This window comes from Rattus norvegicus, chromosome 4 (assembly GCF_036323735.1).
Source record: "Rattus norvegicus strain BN/NHsdMcwi chromosome 4, GRCr8, whole genome shotgun sequence".
Classification (NCBI taxonomy): Eukaryota; Metazoa; Chordata; class Mammalia; order Rodentia; family Muridae; genus Rattus; species Rattus norvegicus.
In genome coordinates, this window is record NC_086022.1 from 11,678,012 (window position 1) to 11,695,526 (window position 17,515).

The 17,515-nt window shown below is 53.9% G+C and overlaps 2 protein-coding genes and 1 long non-coding RNA gene across 5 annotated transcripts in view; 1 reads left to right on the forward strand and 2 right to left on the reverse strand.

Annotated features, from left to right (window-relative positions):
* The first annotated feature begins 536 nt into the window (after positions 1-536).
* Positions 537-8,086, forward strand: Atg9b (autophagy related 9B). 2 transcript variants are annotated; one of them, XM_006235960.5, is made up of 14 exons: positions 537-1,089; positions 1,211-1,254; positions 1,382-1,446; positions 1,804-1,965; positions 2,559-2,700; positions 3,895-4,649; positions 4,788-4,944; positions 5,259-5,438; positions 5,836-6,072; positions 6,241-6,374; positions 6,535-6,631; positions 6,867-6,990; positions 7,074-7,213; positions 7,359-8,086. In XM_006235960.5, exons 1-13 carry the CDS (start codon positions 537-539, stop codon positions 7,196-7,198), a joined length of 2,775 nt encoding a protein of 924 aa, XP_006236022.1. In that variant the 3' UTR covers positions 7,199-7,213; positions 7,359-8,086. The 2 variants fall into 2 exon arrangements, with proteins under 2 accessions (XP_006236022.1, NP_001178897.1); NM_001191968.1 differs by lacking the exon at positions 7,359-8,086 and having other exon boundaries at positions 7,074-7,198.
* Positions 2,122-3,927, reverse strand: LOC120102208 (uncharacterized). The gene is made up of 2 exons (XR_010065739.1): positions 2,550-3,927; positions 2,122-2,378 (listed from the first exon to the last, which is right to left on the reverse strand). It is a non-coding gene; the product is annotated as an uncharacterized LOC120102208 (long non-coding RNA).
* Positions 8,077-17,515, reverse strand: part of Nos3 (nitric oxide synthase 3) — a 20,517-nt gene continuing 11,078 nt past the window's right edge. The window contains exons 14-26 of one of the 2 annotated variants that reach the window (XM_006235872.3): positions 15,653-15,720; positions 15,237-15,353; positions 14,961-15,135; positions 12,747-12,879; positions 12,556-12,634; positions 12,229-12,416; positions 11,569-11,741; positions 11,059-11,269; positions 10,892-10,979; positions 9,934-10,055; positions 9,165-9,313; positions 8,850-9,044; positions 8,077-8,756 (exon numbers count right to left, since the gene is read on the reverse strand). In XM_006235872.3, coding sequence (XP_006235934.1) covers positions 8,595-8,756; positions 8,850-9,044; positions 9,165-9,313; positions 9,934-10,055; positions 10,892-10,979; positions 11,059-11,269; positions 11,569-11,741; positions 12,229-12,416; positions 12,556-12,634; positions 12,747-12,879; positions 14,961-15,135; positions 15,237-15,353; positions 15,653-15,720 — 1,860 coding nt within the window. In that variant the 3' untranslated portion in view covers positions 8,077-8,594. 2 annotated transcript variants of the gene reach the window in all.

Genomic DNA, 17,515 nt, shown 5'->3' on the forward strand with positions numbered 1-17,515 from the left:
TCAGACCCCTAATCCTGCTGTCCATCTCCTCCTAAGTGCTGGGAATTTTGAATGGATCACCTTTCTGGGCAGGTGGTCTTAACTCATTCTCTATTGAACAGTGCCGGTCAGGGTGAAGGGAAGGGGATGTAACTGTAGGTTTACTACTCCCCACCCCCACCCCAGACTCTAGAACCCTCTGATAGGATTTTGTTCTCTGCGCTTGTTATTTTTGTTGCGGCTGCCCTGTCTTTACCACTCATGCCCTTGAGGACTGAAAGCAGAGACCAGAGGTGTCTCTTCTAGTCCAATAACTCATGAACCCCTGACTCCCAAACCGGCCTTCCTCCCAGGCACGGAGCTTGGGCCCCAGGTTGCTCTGCAAGGAGTGTGAGTGATCACACAGGTGGCTGAGGGCTGGCATGCCTAAGGCCTGCCCAGCCTGAGTCACCAGGTACTGTTGTTGTCCTTGTTGTAGTCCCTGTTCAGCTTCACAGACCTCTGAGGAAACAACAGCAGAGCAGTCCCTTCGACGTCTCAAGAGAAGCCGCCGCCTGATGGTGAGACGAATGGGGTGGGGGGGGAGCAGGAGGCAGCGGGGGCGGTGGGGAGACTTGGGGCCCAGCTCAGTGCCTCTGCTCCCTATGGCACTGCCACTGCCTGCTTCTCCGTGTCGGGGACTTGGGGGAGGGAGGATCTCTGTCTTCTCTCTGTCCCCTGCCCCTCGTACAAGAAGCTGCTCCTCTTCATTGTTCCCTCCCACCTCAGGGTCCCCCTCCCTGGTGATTCAGGAGGCAGGGGCTTCTCAGCCTCCATTCAATGCCTTACCCACCCCAGCCACACCCCCAACACAGGCCCTTCCCACAATGACACACACCTCTGCTTCCCCCTCATGGGGGTCCCACTCCACCCCACCCCTGGCCTCGGTCACTCCCCCTCCCTCCTGCCGGTGCCCCCAGGACCATCCTGGGCTGCGGATAGGCCCTCTGATCCCTGAGCAGGATTATGAAAGGCTAGAGGACTGTGACCCTGAGGGGTCTCAAGATTCGTCCTCGCCCGTCCATGGGGAGGACCACCAACCTTTGCTCCATGTACCTGAAGGGCTCCGTGGTGAGTGTATGTGTACGGAAGGTTGGAGGGGCTTGGGGGGTCCGGGCAGGTTTGGGTTTGATAGAGAACTTAATCACAAATGGGACAATGCCAAGTCCTGCCACTGTTTCTCTGTGCCCAGGCTCCTGGCATCACATCCAGAACCTGGACAGTTTCTTCACCAAGATATCCTTTGTGCCCAGTATGCAGAGGGACATGGTGGGGGATTGTGGAGCAGGGGAGAGTGGGAGAAGTTTCTATAGGAAGGGTCCATTGGCATTGGCTTAGGCATGTTCCTTGACTAACTTGCCACATCTACAGCTATCACCAGCGGAACGGTTTTGCCTGTATCCTGCTGGAGGATGTCTTCCAGCTGGGGTGAGAAGCCAGTCCTGGCCCTAAGCTCTGCTCTCTTCTTGTTTTCGGTGTTCGCTCTATTTATTTATTTTTGACCCAGTGTCTCATGTATCCTAGGCTAGGCTTGAATTCCTCCTGCCTCTAACTCCTATGCACTAGAATTACAGGCACACTACTGTGCCCAGTTTGTGTGGTGCTGGAGATGAAATCTGGGGCTTCATATCTGGGCTGAGTTCTGCCACAGCCCTCCTTTTCAGTTCTAGGCTTGGGTCACTGAAGGGTCAGGGGGCCATAGAGAGCTGCAGCTTGTCTTGTGACTAGGCTAGGTGTCTGCCATGCCTTCAGCCTGACCAGACCTCTTCTGCATCCCCTCCTCAGACAGTTCATTTTCATTGTCACCTTTACAACCTTCCTCCTTCGCTGCGTGGATTACAATGTTCTCTTCAACAACCAACCGAAGAACCATACAAGGCCTGGGCCATTGCACAGCAAAGTGACCTTGTCAGATGCCATTCTACCCTCAGCCCAGTGTGCAGAGAAGTAAGTGACAGTCTAGTGGCTGCCTCGGGGGGGGGGGGGGTAAGCTCACAAAGGATAGGAAGAAAGGGACCTCCACACACTACCCCTTGGTCTAGATCAACTCCCAGTGTTTAAAAACATACCCCAAGTCAACTGGGAAACTCAAAGAGCCTTGAATTATGGGTCACATTTCTGTTTACCTTATTAGAAATTAATAATGGTGAGGACAACTGTTTACTTTTGGTGCTGGGGAGCAAGCCTAGGGCCTCGGGCATGCTGGGTAAGTGCTGCACTACTCAGCCACATTCCTAGCCTTGGGGACAACTCTAAAACTTAGGAATGCACAAGTGCACACTGCATGGGCTGTCAGGATGATGTGACGTCATTGCTTGTCTTGTAGCTTCTGGAAAACTCCGCTGTACAGCTGTGGGAGACTGACAACACAAATAGCAGAGGGCATGAGTGTTGTTTGGGAAGTGTTGACTGGGTGGGCACTTCTGAAGGGCTCACTGAGGGCCCCCTCCTTAGCCCCTCTTTGACTGGAGGGTCTTGCCACCATTTCCTTTCTGTGGGTTTCCCATCTTTAAGTTACCCTCTCTTCCAACCTCTTGCAGGATCCATGGCAGTCCTCTGTTGGTCTTCCTCCTAGTCTTGGCTGCTGGCTTCTGGCTGTTTCAGCTGCTGCGCTCGGTCTGCAATCTCTTCAGCTACTGGGACATCCAGGTGTTTTACAGGGAGGCCCTGCATATCCCCCCAGTAAGCATGCTGTACAGGACAGGACAGAGTGGGGCCATGGAAGGACCAACTGAGAAGAGCAGGGAGACGGAAGCTGCCCTGGGCCTGGAGTAGTGTCAGGAGGCAGGTTCAGGCACTTAGTAAGCTTGGCTCTGACCCATGTGAAGGAAGCTTCACACGATGGGTCACACAGTGACTTACAGTCACATGCGGGTGGTAAAAACAATGGCTGTTTATAGGAAGGGCTGTCACTGGGCTTTCTAGATCAGGAGGCATCCTGATTGGTCGAGGAAGGTCAGGCCAGGGTGAGGGGAGGGCCACCCAAGCCTCTGGGCAGGAAGTGAGGAAAACGTGGATGCCTGCGGCTGTAGAGCTGGGCTTGCTTGCCCGAAATAGATCCTTCTAGGGCACCAGAAGTGAAAGCCACTCTCTTGGTCTCTTCCCTATCCCCTGGTCATGTTCTTTCTAGTTTTGTCCTTAAGGTTTTTTTGTTAGGATATTGGTCCCCATATCTTGCTTCCCCTTGGATGTCCTGAGCCTTTAGAGTAGGGAGGCACCAGGCACGGAGACTGCTGGGGCAATGGAACCCATCCTCTTTCCCTCTTACCCTTCCTTTTCTCTTTCCTCCAGCAGAGGGGAAGATACTGGGGGGAGCTGTGGAGGCTGGTCCTAAGGGAATAACTGTACTGGGGAGTCTGGGCTAAAGTGAGGCTTGCAGCTTACATGGGCCCGTCCAAATGAAGTGTGGGAGCATTCTTTCCCCCCCTCCCACGCAGATAGGCAGGGTGGTGTGAAAGCTAATCAAGTGATTGTACAAAGTGGCCTTGAGGTGGAGGTGAGTGCTGTTGCCGTTCTTAAGTCTGCCCAGGCAGAAAGCAGCGAGATGGGAGAAGATGTCTCATTCTTTTTATGTGTGGAACTGAAGAAGGCTCAAAAAAGGAAGCCAGGCCTCAGTCCCTTAAGAGGTGTCAGCAGGAAGCGTATCACTGACTAATGGCTCAGCGTGGCAGTGATGAGCAGAACAATTGAGAAGGGGCAGAAAGAATGGAGAAGAGCTTCTGTTCGCAGAAGGCCTAGAAAAAGACACAACGCAACGCAATGGTGGGAAGGGAGGCCACCAGGGCTGGAGTTCACAGGTAGCTCAGAAAGTGGTGGAGGGTGTGCGTATGTGAAGGGGAATACTGGTCCCTAGGCTTCCCTATCCCCTCTCCTCAGGAGGAGCTCAGCTCGGTACCGTGGGCCGAGGTGCAGTCTCGCCTCCTGGAGCTGCAGAGGAGCGGTGGGCTGTGTGTGCAGCCGCGACCGCTGACCGAACTGGATGTCCATCACCGCATCCTGCGCTACACCAACTACCAGGTGGCGCTGGCCAACAAGGGTCTGCTGCCTGCCCGTTGCCCGCTGCCCTGGGGGGGCAGTGCTGCCTTCCTTAGTCGCGGCCTGGCGCTCAACGTGGACTTGCTGCTCTTCCGAGGTCCCTTCTCTCTTTTCCGCGGGGGCTGGGAGCTTCCCGAAGCCTACAAGCGCAGCGACCTCCGGGGCGTCCTGGCCACCCGTTGGCGGCGCACGGTGCTGCTGCTGGCCGCCGTGAACTTGGCGCTGAGCCCGCTGGTGCTGGCTTGGCAGGTACTGCACGCCTTCTACAGCCACGTGGAGCTGCTGCGGCGCGAGCCCGGAGCCTTCGGAGCGCGTCGCTGGTCCCGCCTGGCCCGCCTGCAGTTGCGCCACTTTAACGAGCTGCCGCACGAGCTGCGTGCGCGCCTGGGCCGCGCCTACCGGCCCGCCACCGCCTTCCTCCGTGCAGCCGAGCCCCCCGCGCCCCTCCGTGCGCTGCTGGCCCGCCAGCTGGTCTTCTTCTCCGGTGCGCTCTTTGCCGCGCTGCTAGTCCTCACCATCTATGATGAGGACGTGTTGGCCGTGGAGCATGTGCTCACTACCATGACGGCGCTCGGGGTCACAGCCACTGTGGCCAGGTTAGATGGCACATACCTGGGAGGAGATATTGGTGTGTGCCCCTACTCTGACCTTTCCCGTAGCAAACCTTAGCTGCCACCAGCGTCCCATCTGCTGGTCCTCCAACCACATCCCTCACCCTACATCCTGCCTTTCAGGTCCTTCATTCCAGAGGAGCAATGTCAGGGGCGTTCCTCCCAGCTTCTGCTGCAGGCGGCCCTGGCACACATGCATTACCTCCCAGAGGAGCCTGGTGCAGCAGGTGCTCGGACCAGCTCTTACTGGCAGATGTCACAGCTGCTTCAGTACCGAGCAGTGAGTCCCTGGGCCTGCAGAGGGCTGTGGATTAGGCCCCATACAAATGATTAGTCTGGGAGAAGTTGTCAGCCACGTGGGCAGGGGTTGGCGGTGGTGGTGGTGGTGGTGGCGGCGGTGGTGGTGTGTGTGTGTGTGTGGTTTCCATGAGGAGGCTTTGGAATGAGTGGTTGGAATCTTCAGACCTCAGAGAATGGAGAGTGTTGTTCCTGGATGCTCTTGACCCTGATCTGTTGTAGGTTTTCAGTGAAGCCTTTATCTGCAACATGGGTCCTCTGTGTGATCCCCGCTCAGCCTCACCCCTGCTTCCTCAGGTCTCCCTCCTGGAAGAGCTCCTGTCTCCGCTCCTGACCCCGCTGTTCCTGCTCTTCTGGTTCCGCCCCCGTGCTCTGCAGATCATTGATTTTTTCCATCACTTCACTGTGGATGTGGCTGGTGTTGGGGACATCTGTTCTTTTGCCTTGATGGATGTGAAGCGTCATGGTCACCCTCAGGTTAGAGCCCTTCCCTGACCCTGTGAAGATGGATTGGATAGGCATTTGGCACGCCAGGTCGATACAGCCCTTTACAGAGTTGCTGGTATATTTTTTTAAAAAAAGATGAAAAATGGGAGCAAAGACTGCCCCCCCCCCCCATAAAGAGGGCTAGGTGCTGGGTGAAGAGTGGAGTACAGGCTTGTCTTGTCTTAGGAACTAGGGCTGCACAGGGGGCAACATTCAAGGCTAACTGTATCCCAGACCAAACGCCTATGTCTTGCTCTACTGCCGTCCTCCTGGATAATCTTTAACAAGTTCCCATCGCAGCCTTCATCTGGAACGTGGGGCAGTTTTTTCCATCCTGTCTAGCTGAGTCTTGGTGTCCCCAACACCAGAAGGACTCCTTTCCTTGCAGTGGCTTTCAGAGGGACAGACAGAGGCCTCACTCTCTCAGCGTGCAGAGGATGGAAAGACCGAACTCTCCTTGATGCGGTTTTCCCTGGCACACCCACAATGGCAGCCACCAGGGCACAGCTCTAAGTTCCTTGGACACCTTCGGGGCCGGGTACAACAAGATGCAGCTGCCTGGGGTGCTCCCTCGACACGCAGCCCCCCCACTCCAGGGGTGCTCAGTGACTGTACCTCCCCTCTGGTGAGTCCCATGCCTGCCCACCCTTTGCCCTTGCCACCCTTCATATCTCCCTGGCATTGCTGACCTTGTGCGTAACCCAGGCAGCCAGGCTCAACCTATCATATCTCATGCCCTCCTTTGGACCCTCCCCTTATCTCTTCCTCCACTCTTTGGCTCTCTTTTTTTCAGCCAGAAGCCTTCCTGGCCAACCTCTTGGTGAGTCCCCGCCCACCCCAGAGGGACCTGAGCCCCACGGCTCCCTGCCCCGCCGCAGCCACAGCCAGCCTCCTTGCTTCTATTTCACGAATGGCCCAGGACCCCAGGTGAGAGGTGGAGGCCTGAGATGCAGGGGAGTCTGGATTAGTGGTGGTGACTCTGTGGGAGAGGGCGCTAGGGTCCTGAGGGGACTTGGAAGGTGAGGTGAAGCCTGGTTGCCTTCCTCTGTGAGGGAGCTGACTCTTAACTAGGTACATCTTGTTTTAGCTGTGTGTCTCCAGGAGGCACAGGGGGCCAGAAGCTGACCCAGCTCCCAGAGCTTGTTTCTGCTGAGATGAGCCTCCACGCCATTTACCTACATCAGGTGTGTAGAGGGACTATAGGAAGAAATCAAATGAACTTAAAGCTGGGAATGGGGCCAGAATGGAAAGCATTCTTAACAGGAACTATGAGCTCTCTGTACCTAGCAGAGGAGCCTGGCCTTGATTCCTGCCCCCATATATGAAGGAGTGTCTCCTCTTCCTCTTCCTCCTCCTCCTCCTCCTCCTCCTCCTCCTCCTCCTCCTCCTCCTCTTCTTTCTCCTTCTTCCACGATCTAGCTTCATCAACAGCAGCAGCAGGAAGTATGGGGAGAGGCTTCAGCTTCCTCCCCATCCAGGCCCTGGTCCAGCCCTTCACAGCCAGGCTCACCAGATGAGGAGAAGCCGTCTTGGTCAAGTGATGGTGAGGAGGGTAAGGGGTAGGGGCAAGGTCCTGGTGGTTCTTGAGCATCCTGACCCTTCTCATCCAGTGATATTTATCCCCAGGTTCCAGTCCTGCTTCCAGCCCAAGACAGCAGTGGGGCACCCAGAGGGCCCAGAATCTGTTCCCAAAGGATTTCCAGGAGACCACAGACGCCCAGAAGGAGCCCCTACCAGGCTCCTTGCACTGACTGAGGATACCTCAGGTTGGTATTGCCCACATGGGGGCTAAGTAAGCAAGGGTAAGGGCCAGTTTTGGAGGGGTGGAGATGCTAGTTAGATCTGGAGTGGTAGGGCAGTCTCTAGAACCTAGGTGCCCAGAATGCTTGCTGACTGTCTTTTCCTCTCAAGGTTTTGGCCTTTCCAGCTGCAGGAAATTGGATGGGTGGCATGGAAGGACACTTGGAGCCATCTTCTGAGCCCTACTCCTACTTCAGATGACTGGTCCAGGATATTTGAGTTGGCCCTATCTGGGAGTCAAAGAGGAGCTTGCCCTGAGAACAGTGAAAGAGTAGGAGATGACTGAGAGCCGAGGCAGCCTACAAACAGGCCCTACAAGTGAGGGTAAGAGGACACTAGCTTGGCTAGTTGTGGAGCAGTTGCCTGGGAAGAAGGACTCCAGTGGCCTCAATGGAGCAAGGGCTCAGGCACGGTCCAGCTCAGCGTAGGGAGCAATGAGGCCTGAAAGGCAGGGACGTTGTTCCTGTCGACCTCCCCTCTGAGTTCCTGTGGGACTAGGGGTGGGGACTATGGAGCCGGGTGAGTGGAAAAACCAGAGAGGACTGCTGGTTTTGGACTTCAGCACTGCCGTGGTATCAGGAGGAAGAGGGTGGGGCTCCCCATCCTGTGCGAAACAAGCAGCAGAAATTACTCATGGCTGTCTGCACATCTTTGCCATGGGATGTCTGGCGTGCCCAGCCCTGGAAGCTGAGGGCTGGACCTGTTCACAGAACTGTCTGTGCCTGGTTAGAAACTTTCTCAGAGTTCTGGGTTACAGAGAGGTGTCTGGGACTCACTGTCAAAGAATTACTATCCCGACATCTTTACACATTAAAGCATCGAACAAGTCTCCTTTTCAATCGCTGTAATTCACAAGTGTTGGGTTGGGCATCTCATGACATCTGGCATGATCTTTTATGATAAATTTTCAATAAATATCGGGATGACTTAGACTTTAAAGGTAAGATACTGCAGAGAGAGAGAGAGAGAGAGAGAGAGAGAGAGAGAGAGAGAGAGAGAGAAAGGGAGTCTACAGTCCATCAAAGCATACGAAGAGGGCAGCAGGATGTCCTAATACCACAGCCGGAGGAACCTTCAGGATTTAGGCTGACTCCCTCCCAGTCTAGTTAAACTGGAGAGAGAAGAGAGTTTTTTTTTTTTTCCGGAGCTGGGGACCGAACCCAGGGCCTTGCGCTTCCTAGGCAAGCGCTTTACCACTGAGCTAAATCCCCAGCCCCGAGAAGAGAGTTCTTAAATCGGCAGCCTCGCAACTGATGCTGTGGGCATTCCAGAGAGGGTGGTTTGCCTTGGTCAACCTAATGAAGCGACGCAGTCCCTCTCTCCGGGAACTGGAGGGGAAGAAGATTGTCAGGAACCAGGTGTTTCTTGGGTAGGCGGGTCAAAGGACCAGGGCACTGCACCCCTCAGCTGTCGCTCCTGCAAAGAAAAACTCTGGGTGCGGATGCGGCTCGTCACCTCCTGGGTGCGCAATGTGAGTCCGAAAATGTCCTCGTGGTAGCGTTGCTGATCCTGCGGGGAGAAAAAGAACTCAGTGGATCAGAACCCGAACAGGAGCTGCTAGTGTAGATCTACCCTAGCCCGGCCAGGTCTGCCCCTTCGCACCCGCAGCACGCCGATGACGTCACCGGCTTCATCCAGCTCCATGCTGCCCTCTGTTGCCAGAATTCGCTGCACGGTTTGCAGGACGCTGGTTGCCATAGTGACATCACCGCAGACAAACATGTGTCCTTGCTCGAGGCACAGCACGCGGTGAACCTCCGCGGCCAGCTCTGTCCTCAGGAGGTCTTGCACATAGGTCTAGGGGCAGTCCTTACTGTGAGAACTCCCAGGCCAGGGGCGTGCCTGGGTGGGATGGGCTTGGGAGAGGCGGGGCTTGGGAACGGCCTTGCCACACCATCTCTACACCCGCCCTGGTACCTTAGGGCTGCCAGGATCCCTGGAAAAGGCGGTGAGGACTTGTCCAAACACTCCACGCTGCTGGGCGTCCAGTACCTCGTCCCGGTAGAGATGGTCCAGTTGGGAGCATCGGCAGCCAAACACCAAAGTCATGGGGGCAGGCTGCAGTCCTGTGAGCAACACGGAGATTTGGGAGGGTCCTTCTTTTGGAACAGCCCTGGTAACCCCACCTCCGGGTCATTCTTGCCCAGAGTGCCAGCCAGACTTTTGGCTTAGAGCAAACACTGTCTTGACTGTTCAGCCTCTAGGGGCAAAGTAGGATGGTTTCTGCCCAGATCCTTGCACACTTTTGATTTATAGAAGGAAACTGCGTTACTAACTCAATTCTGTACCCATGGCCTGTGTGACATCCCAGGTCTTTTTCTTCGATCCAGTCCTATCCCACACAACCTTCTTTGATTGACACTGAGCACCCTGACCTGCTTATAGATTGGGTCACCCCAGAGGTGTTCTGACTTCATAAGGAATCCACCTGGAGCTGTTTCCTCTTTGAATTCCTGCCCTGCCCCTCCCTTCTTTATCCTCGATCCATTTCAAAACCTACTAAATGGGAGAGGGACCACCAGGAAGGCTAACAAACAGGACCCGAACCTCACCTCTCCTCCCTTCCCCATTAAAAACGTTTCTTTTCACCTTTGGGCCTAGTTTCTTTTATGGTCATTTCTTCCAGCCCACTCCTTCTCTGCTTGGCTCCCTTCTGACTTCCAATGCACCCTTAGACCAGCCTCACCTTTGATCTCAATGTCGTGTAATCGGTCTTGCCAGAATCCCCGGAAGGGTGCAATACCAGTCCCTGGGCCCACCAGGATGCAAGGCAAGTTAGGATCAGGTGGCAGCCGGAAGGAGGGAGCCCTAGTCAGAGAGAGTCTGTTAGGACCCCCTTACATCACCCGTGACATATCAACAAAGCTATGGCTATGCAGACAGGGAAGCCCAAGGACCAATGACAAATTAGTCTCTTTTGTTTGTTTGCTTTTGTTTTTTCCAGACAGGGTTTCTTTGTATAGCCTTGGCTATCCTGGAACTCACTGTGTAGACCAGGCTGACCTCAAACTTAGATCTGCCTGCCTTTGTCCCCAAATGTTTGGTTTAAAGGCATGTGATATCACTGCCTGGCTGAGTCTATTTCTCTCTCTCTCTCTCTCTCTCTCTCTCTCTCTCTCTCTCTCTCTCTCTCTCTCTCTCTCTGAGACAGGATCTCCCTGTACAGTCTTGGCTGACCTGGAACTCTCTTTGTAGACCAGGCTGGCCTTGAACTCAGAGATTCACTTGCTTTTGCCTTCTGAGTATGGGGAATTAAAGGTATATATCACCATGTCTGATAGAAGCCAAGTCTTTTAACACAGGCTGTAGCCAAGGACATAGAGAAAGAGGCGTGCAGGGGCCACTCTTTCACCAAGCAGCAGGGCTACTGTCTAATCTATGTTGTTGCTGGTAGTTGTGGCTTCAGGGGCAAGAACCTGCGCCAAGTGTTGAGGCCCAAAGCTCACCATAGTTGGGAAGTGACCCAGAGACACCGTTCTCAATGTAAGAGTAGGCTTTCAGTAATTACCAGCTAATCCTGTGTGACCCCTGTGTGCACACACATTCCTCACTTGTCCCTGCCATGTCCCTGCATTTTCTCACCCCTGTCTGGACATAGATAACCTCTTCTGGTTGCCCTTCCCTACCAAAGAGGCCTCACTCACCCCCTGATGAAGCAGGGCACCGGGTCTCCTGCCTTGAGTTGGCTCATCCATGTGGAACAGACCCCATAGTGCAGAGGGCCCAGCCCATCTAGGGGTTAGGAGGAGAAGTCATTCATCGGTCTATCCTAGTCTTACCAATAGCAAACTCTTCCTGCTCCCAGCCTCACCCTGGGTTCTGTATGCCAGCACAGCTACAGTGAGGTGGATCTCTCCTGGGTGGGCGCTGGGTGCTGAGCTGACAGAGTAGTACCGGGGCTGGAGCAGGGGCAGCTGGGTGAGGATCAGCGGGGCAGGCAGTGCCACGGATGGAAATTGTTCCAGCACCTCTAGCAGTGTGGGGCAGCGGAACCACTTCCATTCTTCGTAGCGCCGGGGGTCCTGGGGGCAGATGTGCTGAGCTGAGAGGCCCACAGTCCTCCGAGTGACTTACCTTGCCAGAGTGCCCCCGACCTAGCTGAACCTCCTTAGCGTTCATCCACGCTCAGTTCAGGCCAGCACACTCTACATGAAGACCCTCGGCGCACCCAGAGATGGATCGGGTCAGCCTGGACACAGGTCTTAAAGCACCGCAGCGCGTTGGCTAGGAGAAGCAGGTCCAGAGGACCTGGCACACACAGGGGATTTCCTGCCGCGGAAGGCCCCCGCCCCCCAGGGGCTTCTGGAACCTTGGTTCCCACCTGGCTGAGAGCCTCTAGCTCCTGCTGTTCGCTGGACTCCTCTGCCAGGGTGCTCAGCAGTCGAAGAAGGCGAGGGCTGGGCGGGGAAGTGATGTCCAGGAAGTAAGTGAGAGCCTGGCGCAGCGTACATGGGGGAAGCCGGGGGTCCCGTACCCAGCCGGGGGGAGGGCCACCTAGGGGTAGTGCACAGAGAACTCTGAGGGAGGAGCCCACTGGGGTTGGATGGTCAGAGCTGACATTCACTCTTGGGGGAAGGGCGCTAATCGTGAGTCACTTTGTCTTATTGGAAAACCTGTCTTTGAATGGTAGCATGGGTTTGTTTGTGCAGCCTTGGTGTCTTTGGGAAACCCTGGCTGGACTAGGTTAGTCTGCTCGCCTCCACCCTTAACCGCACCAGGTTATCTTAACTCCAGGCATTGTTTTGGAAGAAGATAGAAAAATTAGAAATTGAATTATGGGGAGGTGGAGGCTGTAGGAGAAGGCTTTTAGGGTGCTTGGTGGGCTCTGGGAAAGGATCTAGGCCATCATGGCTGGAGTGGCAGCTAGGTCCAGGTAGTACCCGGGTGTAAGCAGGTGACCCTGTTAGTGCTGAGCAGCATGGGGGTCCTGTGCCAGGACGTAGCAGGCTCTCACTCTCCTACCCCAGCCATCGAGCCTTACCAGGGCTGCCTTTTTCCAGTTGTTCCACGGCCACAGGCTCTGTGGATGGCGGAGGGTCCTCCACTCGGCTCAGCAGCGCCTCCACTAGGCCAGGCCGGTTGGGTGGGCACACACCTATGTGGTCCCCTGGCTGGTACTGCAGTCCCTCCTGGCTTCCAGTGTCCAGACGCACCAGGATTGTGGCTCGGCTAAGGGTGTGGAAGGAGGCAGTTATTGAGGTGAAAGGCCAACAAGGAGGAAGGAAGAATGTGGGAGAAGGATGAGGCTACATTCTGAATGAAGAGGGATCCTCATAGTGAGGGGAGCAGGGCGAGCCATCTTCCTCACGTGGATTTGCTGCTCTGTAGGTTCTCCACAGAAAGAATTGTAGCCTGGAACATCTTCCGTCTGTGCACGTGAGTCAGCCCTGGGAAGCAGATGGTAAAGGGGCTTGAGCGTCGGAGTGAGTGGGTCCTGGCCTGTGAGGGAGAAGCCTAGGACCCCCACTCAGCAAGGTCAGGTTGAGGTCAGGATTGTACCTGGCAGTAATTGCAGGCTCTCAGCTTGGGTACTCAGCCGGTACCTCTGGCGTTTCCAGCTGCGCTTGGGACTGAAGATATCTCGGGCAGCAGCCTTGGCATCTTCTCCCACACAGAAAGTTTCACAGGCAGCCTGAGGGATGGGTACATGATGGTCTAAGGCTGCTTGTCATCAGGGAGCCTCAGCGAGAAGTGGGGGAGGGGTGAGTCGAGGGAGGTGGGGCTCGACCTTCCAGCTATCCAGGAGTCTTCTTTCAACGGGCAGCCTGATTCCTAGCTGTGGGGTTGGCACCCGAATTGGCAAGACAGAGGCTGAAGCTGTTGCCAATGATGGCACCTTATTTTCTAGCTCATTTGGCTGCTATCATAGGGACCCTGACTTATCATACCTGTCTGATGAGTGGGTGCACAATTAGGCATATAGTAGCTCAGTAAAGGCAGCTATGAATTCAGACCTGCATTGGATTCTCTCCATACTTAACATCTATGTGTCTCAGTTTCTCATCTTGATCCCTCATAAGGTTCCAGAAAAGACTAAGTAAGATACTTTCATTCTTAGAGGCAGGATCTTTTGTAGTCCAGGCTGACCTCCAACTTGCTGTGTAGAAAAGATGGCCACGAACTTCTAATCCTCTTGCCTCCACCTTCCAAGTGCTAGCCGTACACAAGTGTGTGACTACATTTGTTTTTTTGTAGTACCAAGGGCCAAACCCAGGGCTAGTGTATGCTGGGCAACCACCACTTGAGCTATACCCCAGCCCCATTTGAGGTGCTTTGTGCAAAGCCCTTAGTACCGTGTACCGAGGGTCAGTGGATCTTAGTGTGGGAGGTGTAGTGAGCTTGCCTCATCTGCTTCCGGTCAGGGAAAAGTTGACTAGTAGTTTGCTCTCCCAGCCTTGAGATGCAGGGCTCCCTGTGATGGGCTGGGTCCTATTTCCAGGCTGTTACTGTTTCTTTTCTAGGGTGTGCAACCTTTTATCTCTTCCTTCCTTCCTTGGCCCGTGTTGGGCTGGGTCCTATCTCCAGGCTGTTACTGTTTCTTTTTCTAGTGTGTGCAGCCTTATATCTCTTCCTTCCTTCCTCGACCCTCTCCCTTCCTTCAGATCCCCACTGCTAGGGTCCCAGTGAGCCCATCTTCCTGCTTCTCAGATGCTTTCATTTGTCTGTATCACCTCACGGAAACTTCATACTGTGTTTTCACCCAGCTCAGAAATTTCTAGCATCTCCATTTGCCTATATTCTCTGGCTCTGATTTTCTATTTCTCTCTCTCTCTCTCTCTCTCTCTCTCTCTCTCTCTCTCTCTCTCTCTCTTCTCTCTCTCTCTCTCTCTCTCTCTCTCTCCCCCCCCCCTCTCAAACTTTTTTTTAAAATTTATTTGTTCCATGTATGGGAGTACACAGTCTCTGACTTCAGACACCGGAAGAGGGCATCAGATCCTATTACAGATGGCTGTGAGCCACCATGTTGTTGCTGGGAATTGAACTCAGGACCTCTGGAAGAGCAGGCAGTGCTCTTAACCGCTGAGCCATCTTTCCAGCCCCTCTTTTTTTTTTTTTTAAATCTTGATCTTCTCCTTTAAGTAAACCCTCTGGTTCTCACACCTCTAAAGAAGCCCCCCTTCTTGCTTTGCATCCTGACTGGCTAAAACAGAGTCCCAGATGGACAGACAGACAGACAGATGTGGGGGATTCCTGCACCAAGTGAGAAGTATCAAGGTGATGCCCTGAGGAAGTTTCCAGGGATACTTCTGTGTCCAGAACAAGTCCTCTAGGCCAGGCACCTGGGCTGTTCTAGCTTCAGTCCTGACCTCTGACCCTCTGGGTACCCCTTTCTCCTTCCATCGTGGCTGTCTTGAGTAGGGGCCCCAGTGCCCTGATCTTTTCCCTTTGTGCTCCTGCTCTTAGCACCAGCTTATAGCTATAGGCCCTGCCTCTTCTCTTTTGCTATGTTTCTGGCTTGGTGTAGAATTTCTGTTGGTAGGACCTGTTGTCCACTGCTCAGGGATGATTCTGGCAGAGCTAGCCACGGAGTGGCAAATGAAGGCACATTGGGAAGGGAACAGGGAAGAACGAACGGACAGAGAACCAGATTAGGGAATCAGTGAATCTCCAGCCTCAGCACTTCAACTACAAAAGCCTGGAGCAGCATCTCAGGTTGGTCGGAGTCAGAGCGTGGGGCCAACCCAGGTCAGATACAGGGCACGGGGAGCTCACCTGGAAGGCTGCCTGGGCCCAGCCTCGGAAAGCCTCCTCCTGGCCGCAGAGCTCATCACCCTGGCCCAGCTGCAACAGTCGCTCCCCGCCCAGCTCCTCCAGCCTTGTGTCCACCGCTCGAGCAAAGGCACAGAAGTGCGGGTATGCTCTGGAGCCCAGCCCAAACACACAGAACCTGTGGTACAGGAAGCCGTTGCTGGAGCCCCCATGCCAGCCCATGTTTACCCAGGTAAAGTCTGTCTCTTTCATTCACCCTCCTCAGCGAGGACTCCCAACCTGAGGGTGCCCAGGGCCCCTGCACTGTCTGTGTTACTGGATTCCTTCCTTTTGCGCCGCCAAGAGGATACCAGTGGGTCCGAGCAGGAGACACTGTTGAATCGGATTTTGTAACTCCTGGCAAGAGAGGATAAAGACGGTGCCACAAGGAACTGGGAACCTGGCCCAGGCCCAGCCAGAGAGTAGTTTTGGGGTTTCTTCTCCTGGGGTGAAAAGGGCTGTGGTGGTGGAGGCCTCTGCTCTGTCTCTCCTCCTGGAGAAGACCTTAGGATTATAGAGGGAGTCCTGGGCCTGGATGTGACCAGGTTCCCAGAGAAGGCAGGTCTTTGGGGCTGCACTGGTGCTTAGGCCTCATGCTGTCTGTTTTCTGCTCCTTCAGTGTTTCCAGATGCCCCTTGTCCCATCTCTCTACTCACTTGTGCTGCTCAGGCCGAGGGGAGCTGTTGTAGGGGCCCGACATTTCCATCAGCGCTGCTGCAAAGCTCTGCACAGAGAAGAGTTTGCACGATGGTTAGTTTTATTTTATACTACACAGGAAATTAAAACCAGGCTGCCTGGTCCTTAGTAGTCTTCATTACTAACTTCTGTTTTGAAAATTCAAAAGCTTGCCTTTAAAAAAAAAATCACACTATAGAGGTGCATAAAGTAAAAGAGAAAGCCCAGCTTTACTCTCCCTTGCCACTTAACCCTGTGTGCGTGTGCATGCGTGTGTGTGTGTGTGTGTGTGTGTGTGTGTGTGTGTGTACTACTGACAGGTGGACACTTCCTAGCTCTGTATCAATGAACATGAACCTATGACTCATGGTGTGGTTACATCCCAGCCCACCCACTGTAGGCTGGAAAGGGTTTAATAGAGCGTCGGCACGCCGGCCCTTTACCCCACTCTCTCACATCTGATCACGTCAAGGATTCTCAATGCCGGGTCATTGTTCCCTACAAATGTCTGGCTAAACTGGGAGCTGCCCAACAACCCAAACGCAGGGCCCACTATCATAAACTAAAAAGTTACTATTGAAACAGAAGCACACACTAAATGGGGGGGGGGCGGTGGTACTTAAATAGGTGCATACAGTCTTTGTTTGGTTCAATAGAACCATGTAATTCTTGCTTGCTTTTTATCAGTGACCTATGTGGACATCCTTCTAGGCCAATACCTCAGGCTTGACTGACTTACTTTCTTTCTTTCTTTCTTTCTTTCTTTCTTTCTTTCTTCCTTTCTTTCTTCCTTTTTGAGATGCATTTATTTTGTGTGCATGACTGTGTGCCTGCATGTATGTCTGTGCATCATGTGTATGCCTGGTAACCATGGAAGCTAGAAGAGGTGTCAGATCCCCCACTGGAGTTACAGACAGTTGTGAGCCTTTGTGGGTGCTAAGAATCAAATCAGAGTCCGCTGAAAGAGCAGTCTCAACTGCTAAGACATCTCTCTGGGCCCTCGACCTCATTCTTCATGTGGGCTACATCCTAGTCCGTTCTCGTCTGTAACTCTGTGGTGGTGTATTACTTCCCTATGACAGAGGGCACTGGGTAGCCTGTGGATAATTCTCCAGCATCCTCACACACGCACACACCTTCTACGGCTCACTCAGGTGGTCTTCAGAGGTGGGGTGGCTGGATGAAGGGCTTTAAAAACTGGGTTCATGCCAGGTGTAGTGATGCACGCTTCTAGTCCCAGCAGGTAGAACTGTGAGTTTGAGGCTAGCCGGGTCTACATAGTGAGTCAAAACTACGCAGTGGGAGGGCACAGCAGGTAAAGATACTTGCTGTAAAAGGGTAAGGACTCAAGTTTCAACCCCAAGCCATGTAACTGTGGAAAGAGAGAACCAACTCCACAAAGGTCCTCTGACCTCCACGTGTGTGTGCGAGTGCGCACGCACGCATGCACGCACGCACACACAGACTTAGAACTTGGCGGGGTGGTCAAGTCGTCCTGAGGGGCAGATGGAAAGCAGTTGGTGCTTGTCCACATCATCCTTGGGCAGGAGCAGCCCCCAGCACTTTCTCTACTTAGGGAATGGACAGTGCTTTAGGGCCTGACAGCAGTGTCCTGCCTCCAGGGGGATTACTTAAGTGGTCCACCCAGAAGACTGATTCACACATTGGCACCAGTGGAAACAAGTTAGAAATGACATAAAACACTGCTTCTAAATACAAACTATAGGTCATGTCTGTGCCCTACTGTAGTCTGTACATGAGAACTTCAGGATTTTCTCTTTTGAGAGAAAGAGGGCCTCTTGGAGCTCAGGCTGGATTCTAATTTGCTACATTGCCAAAAAATA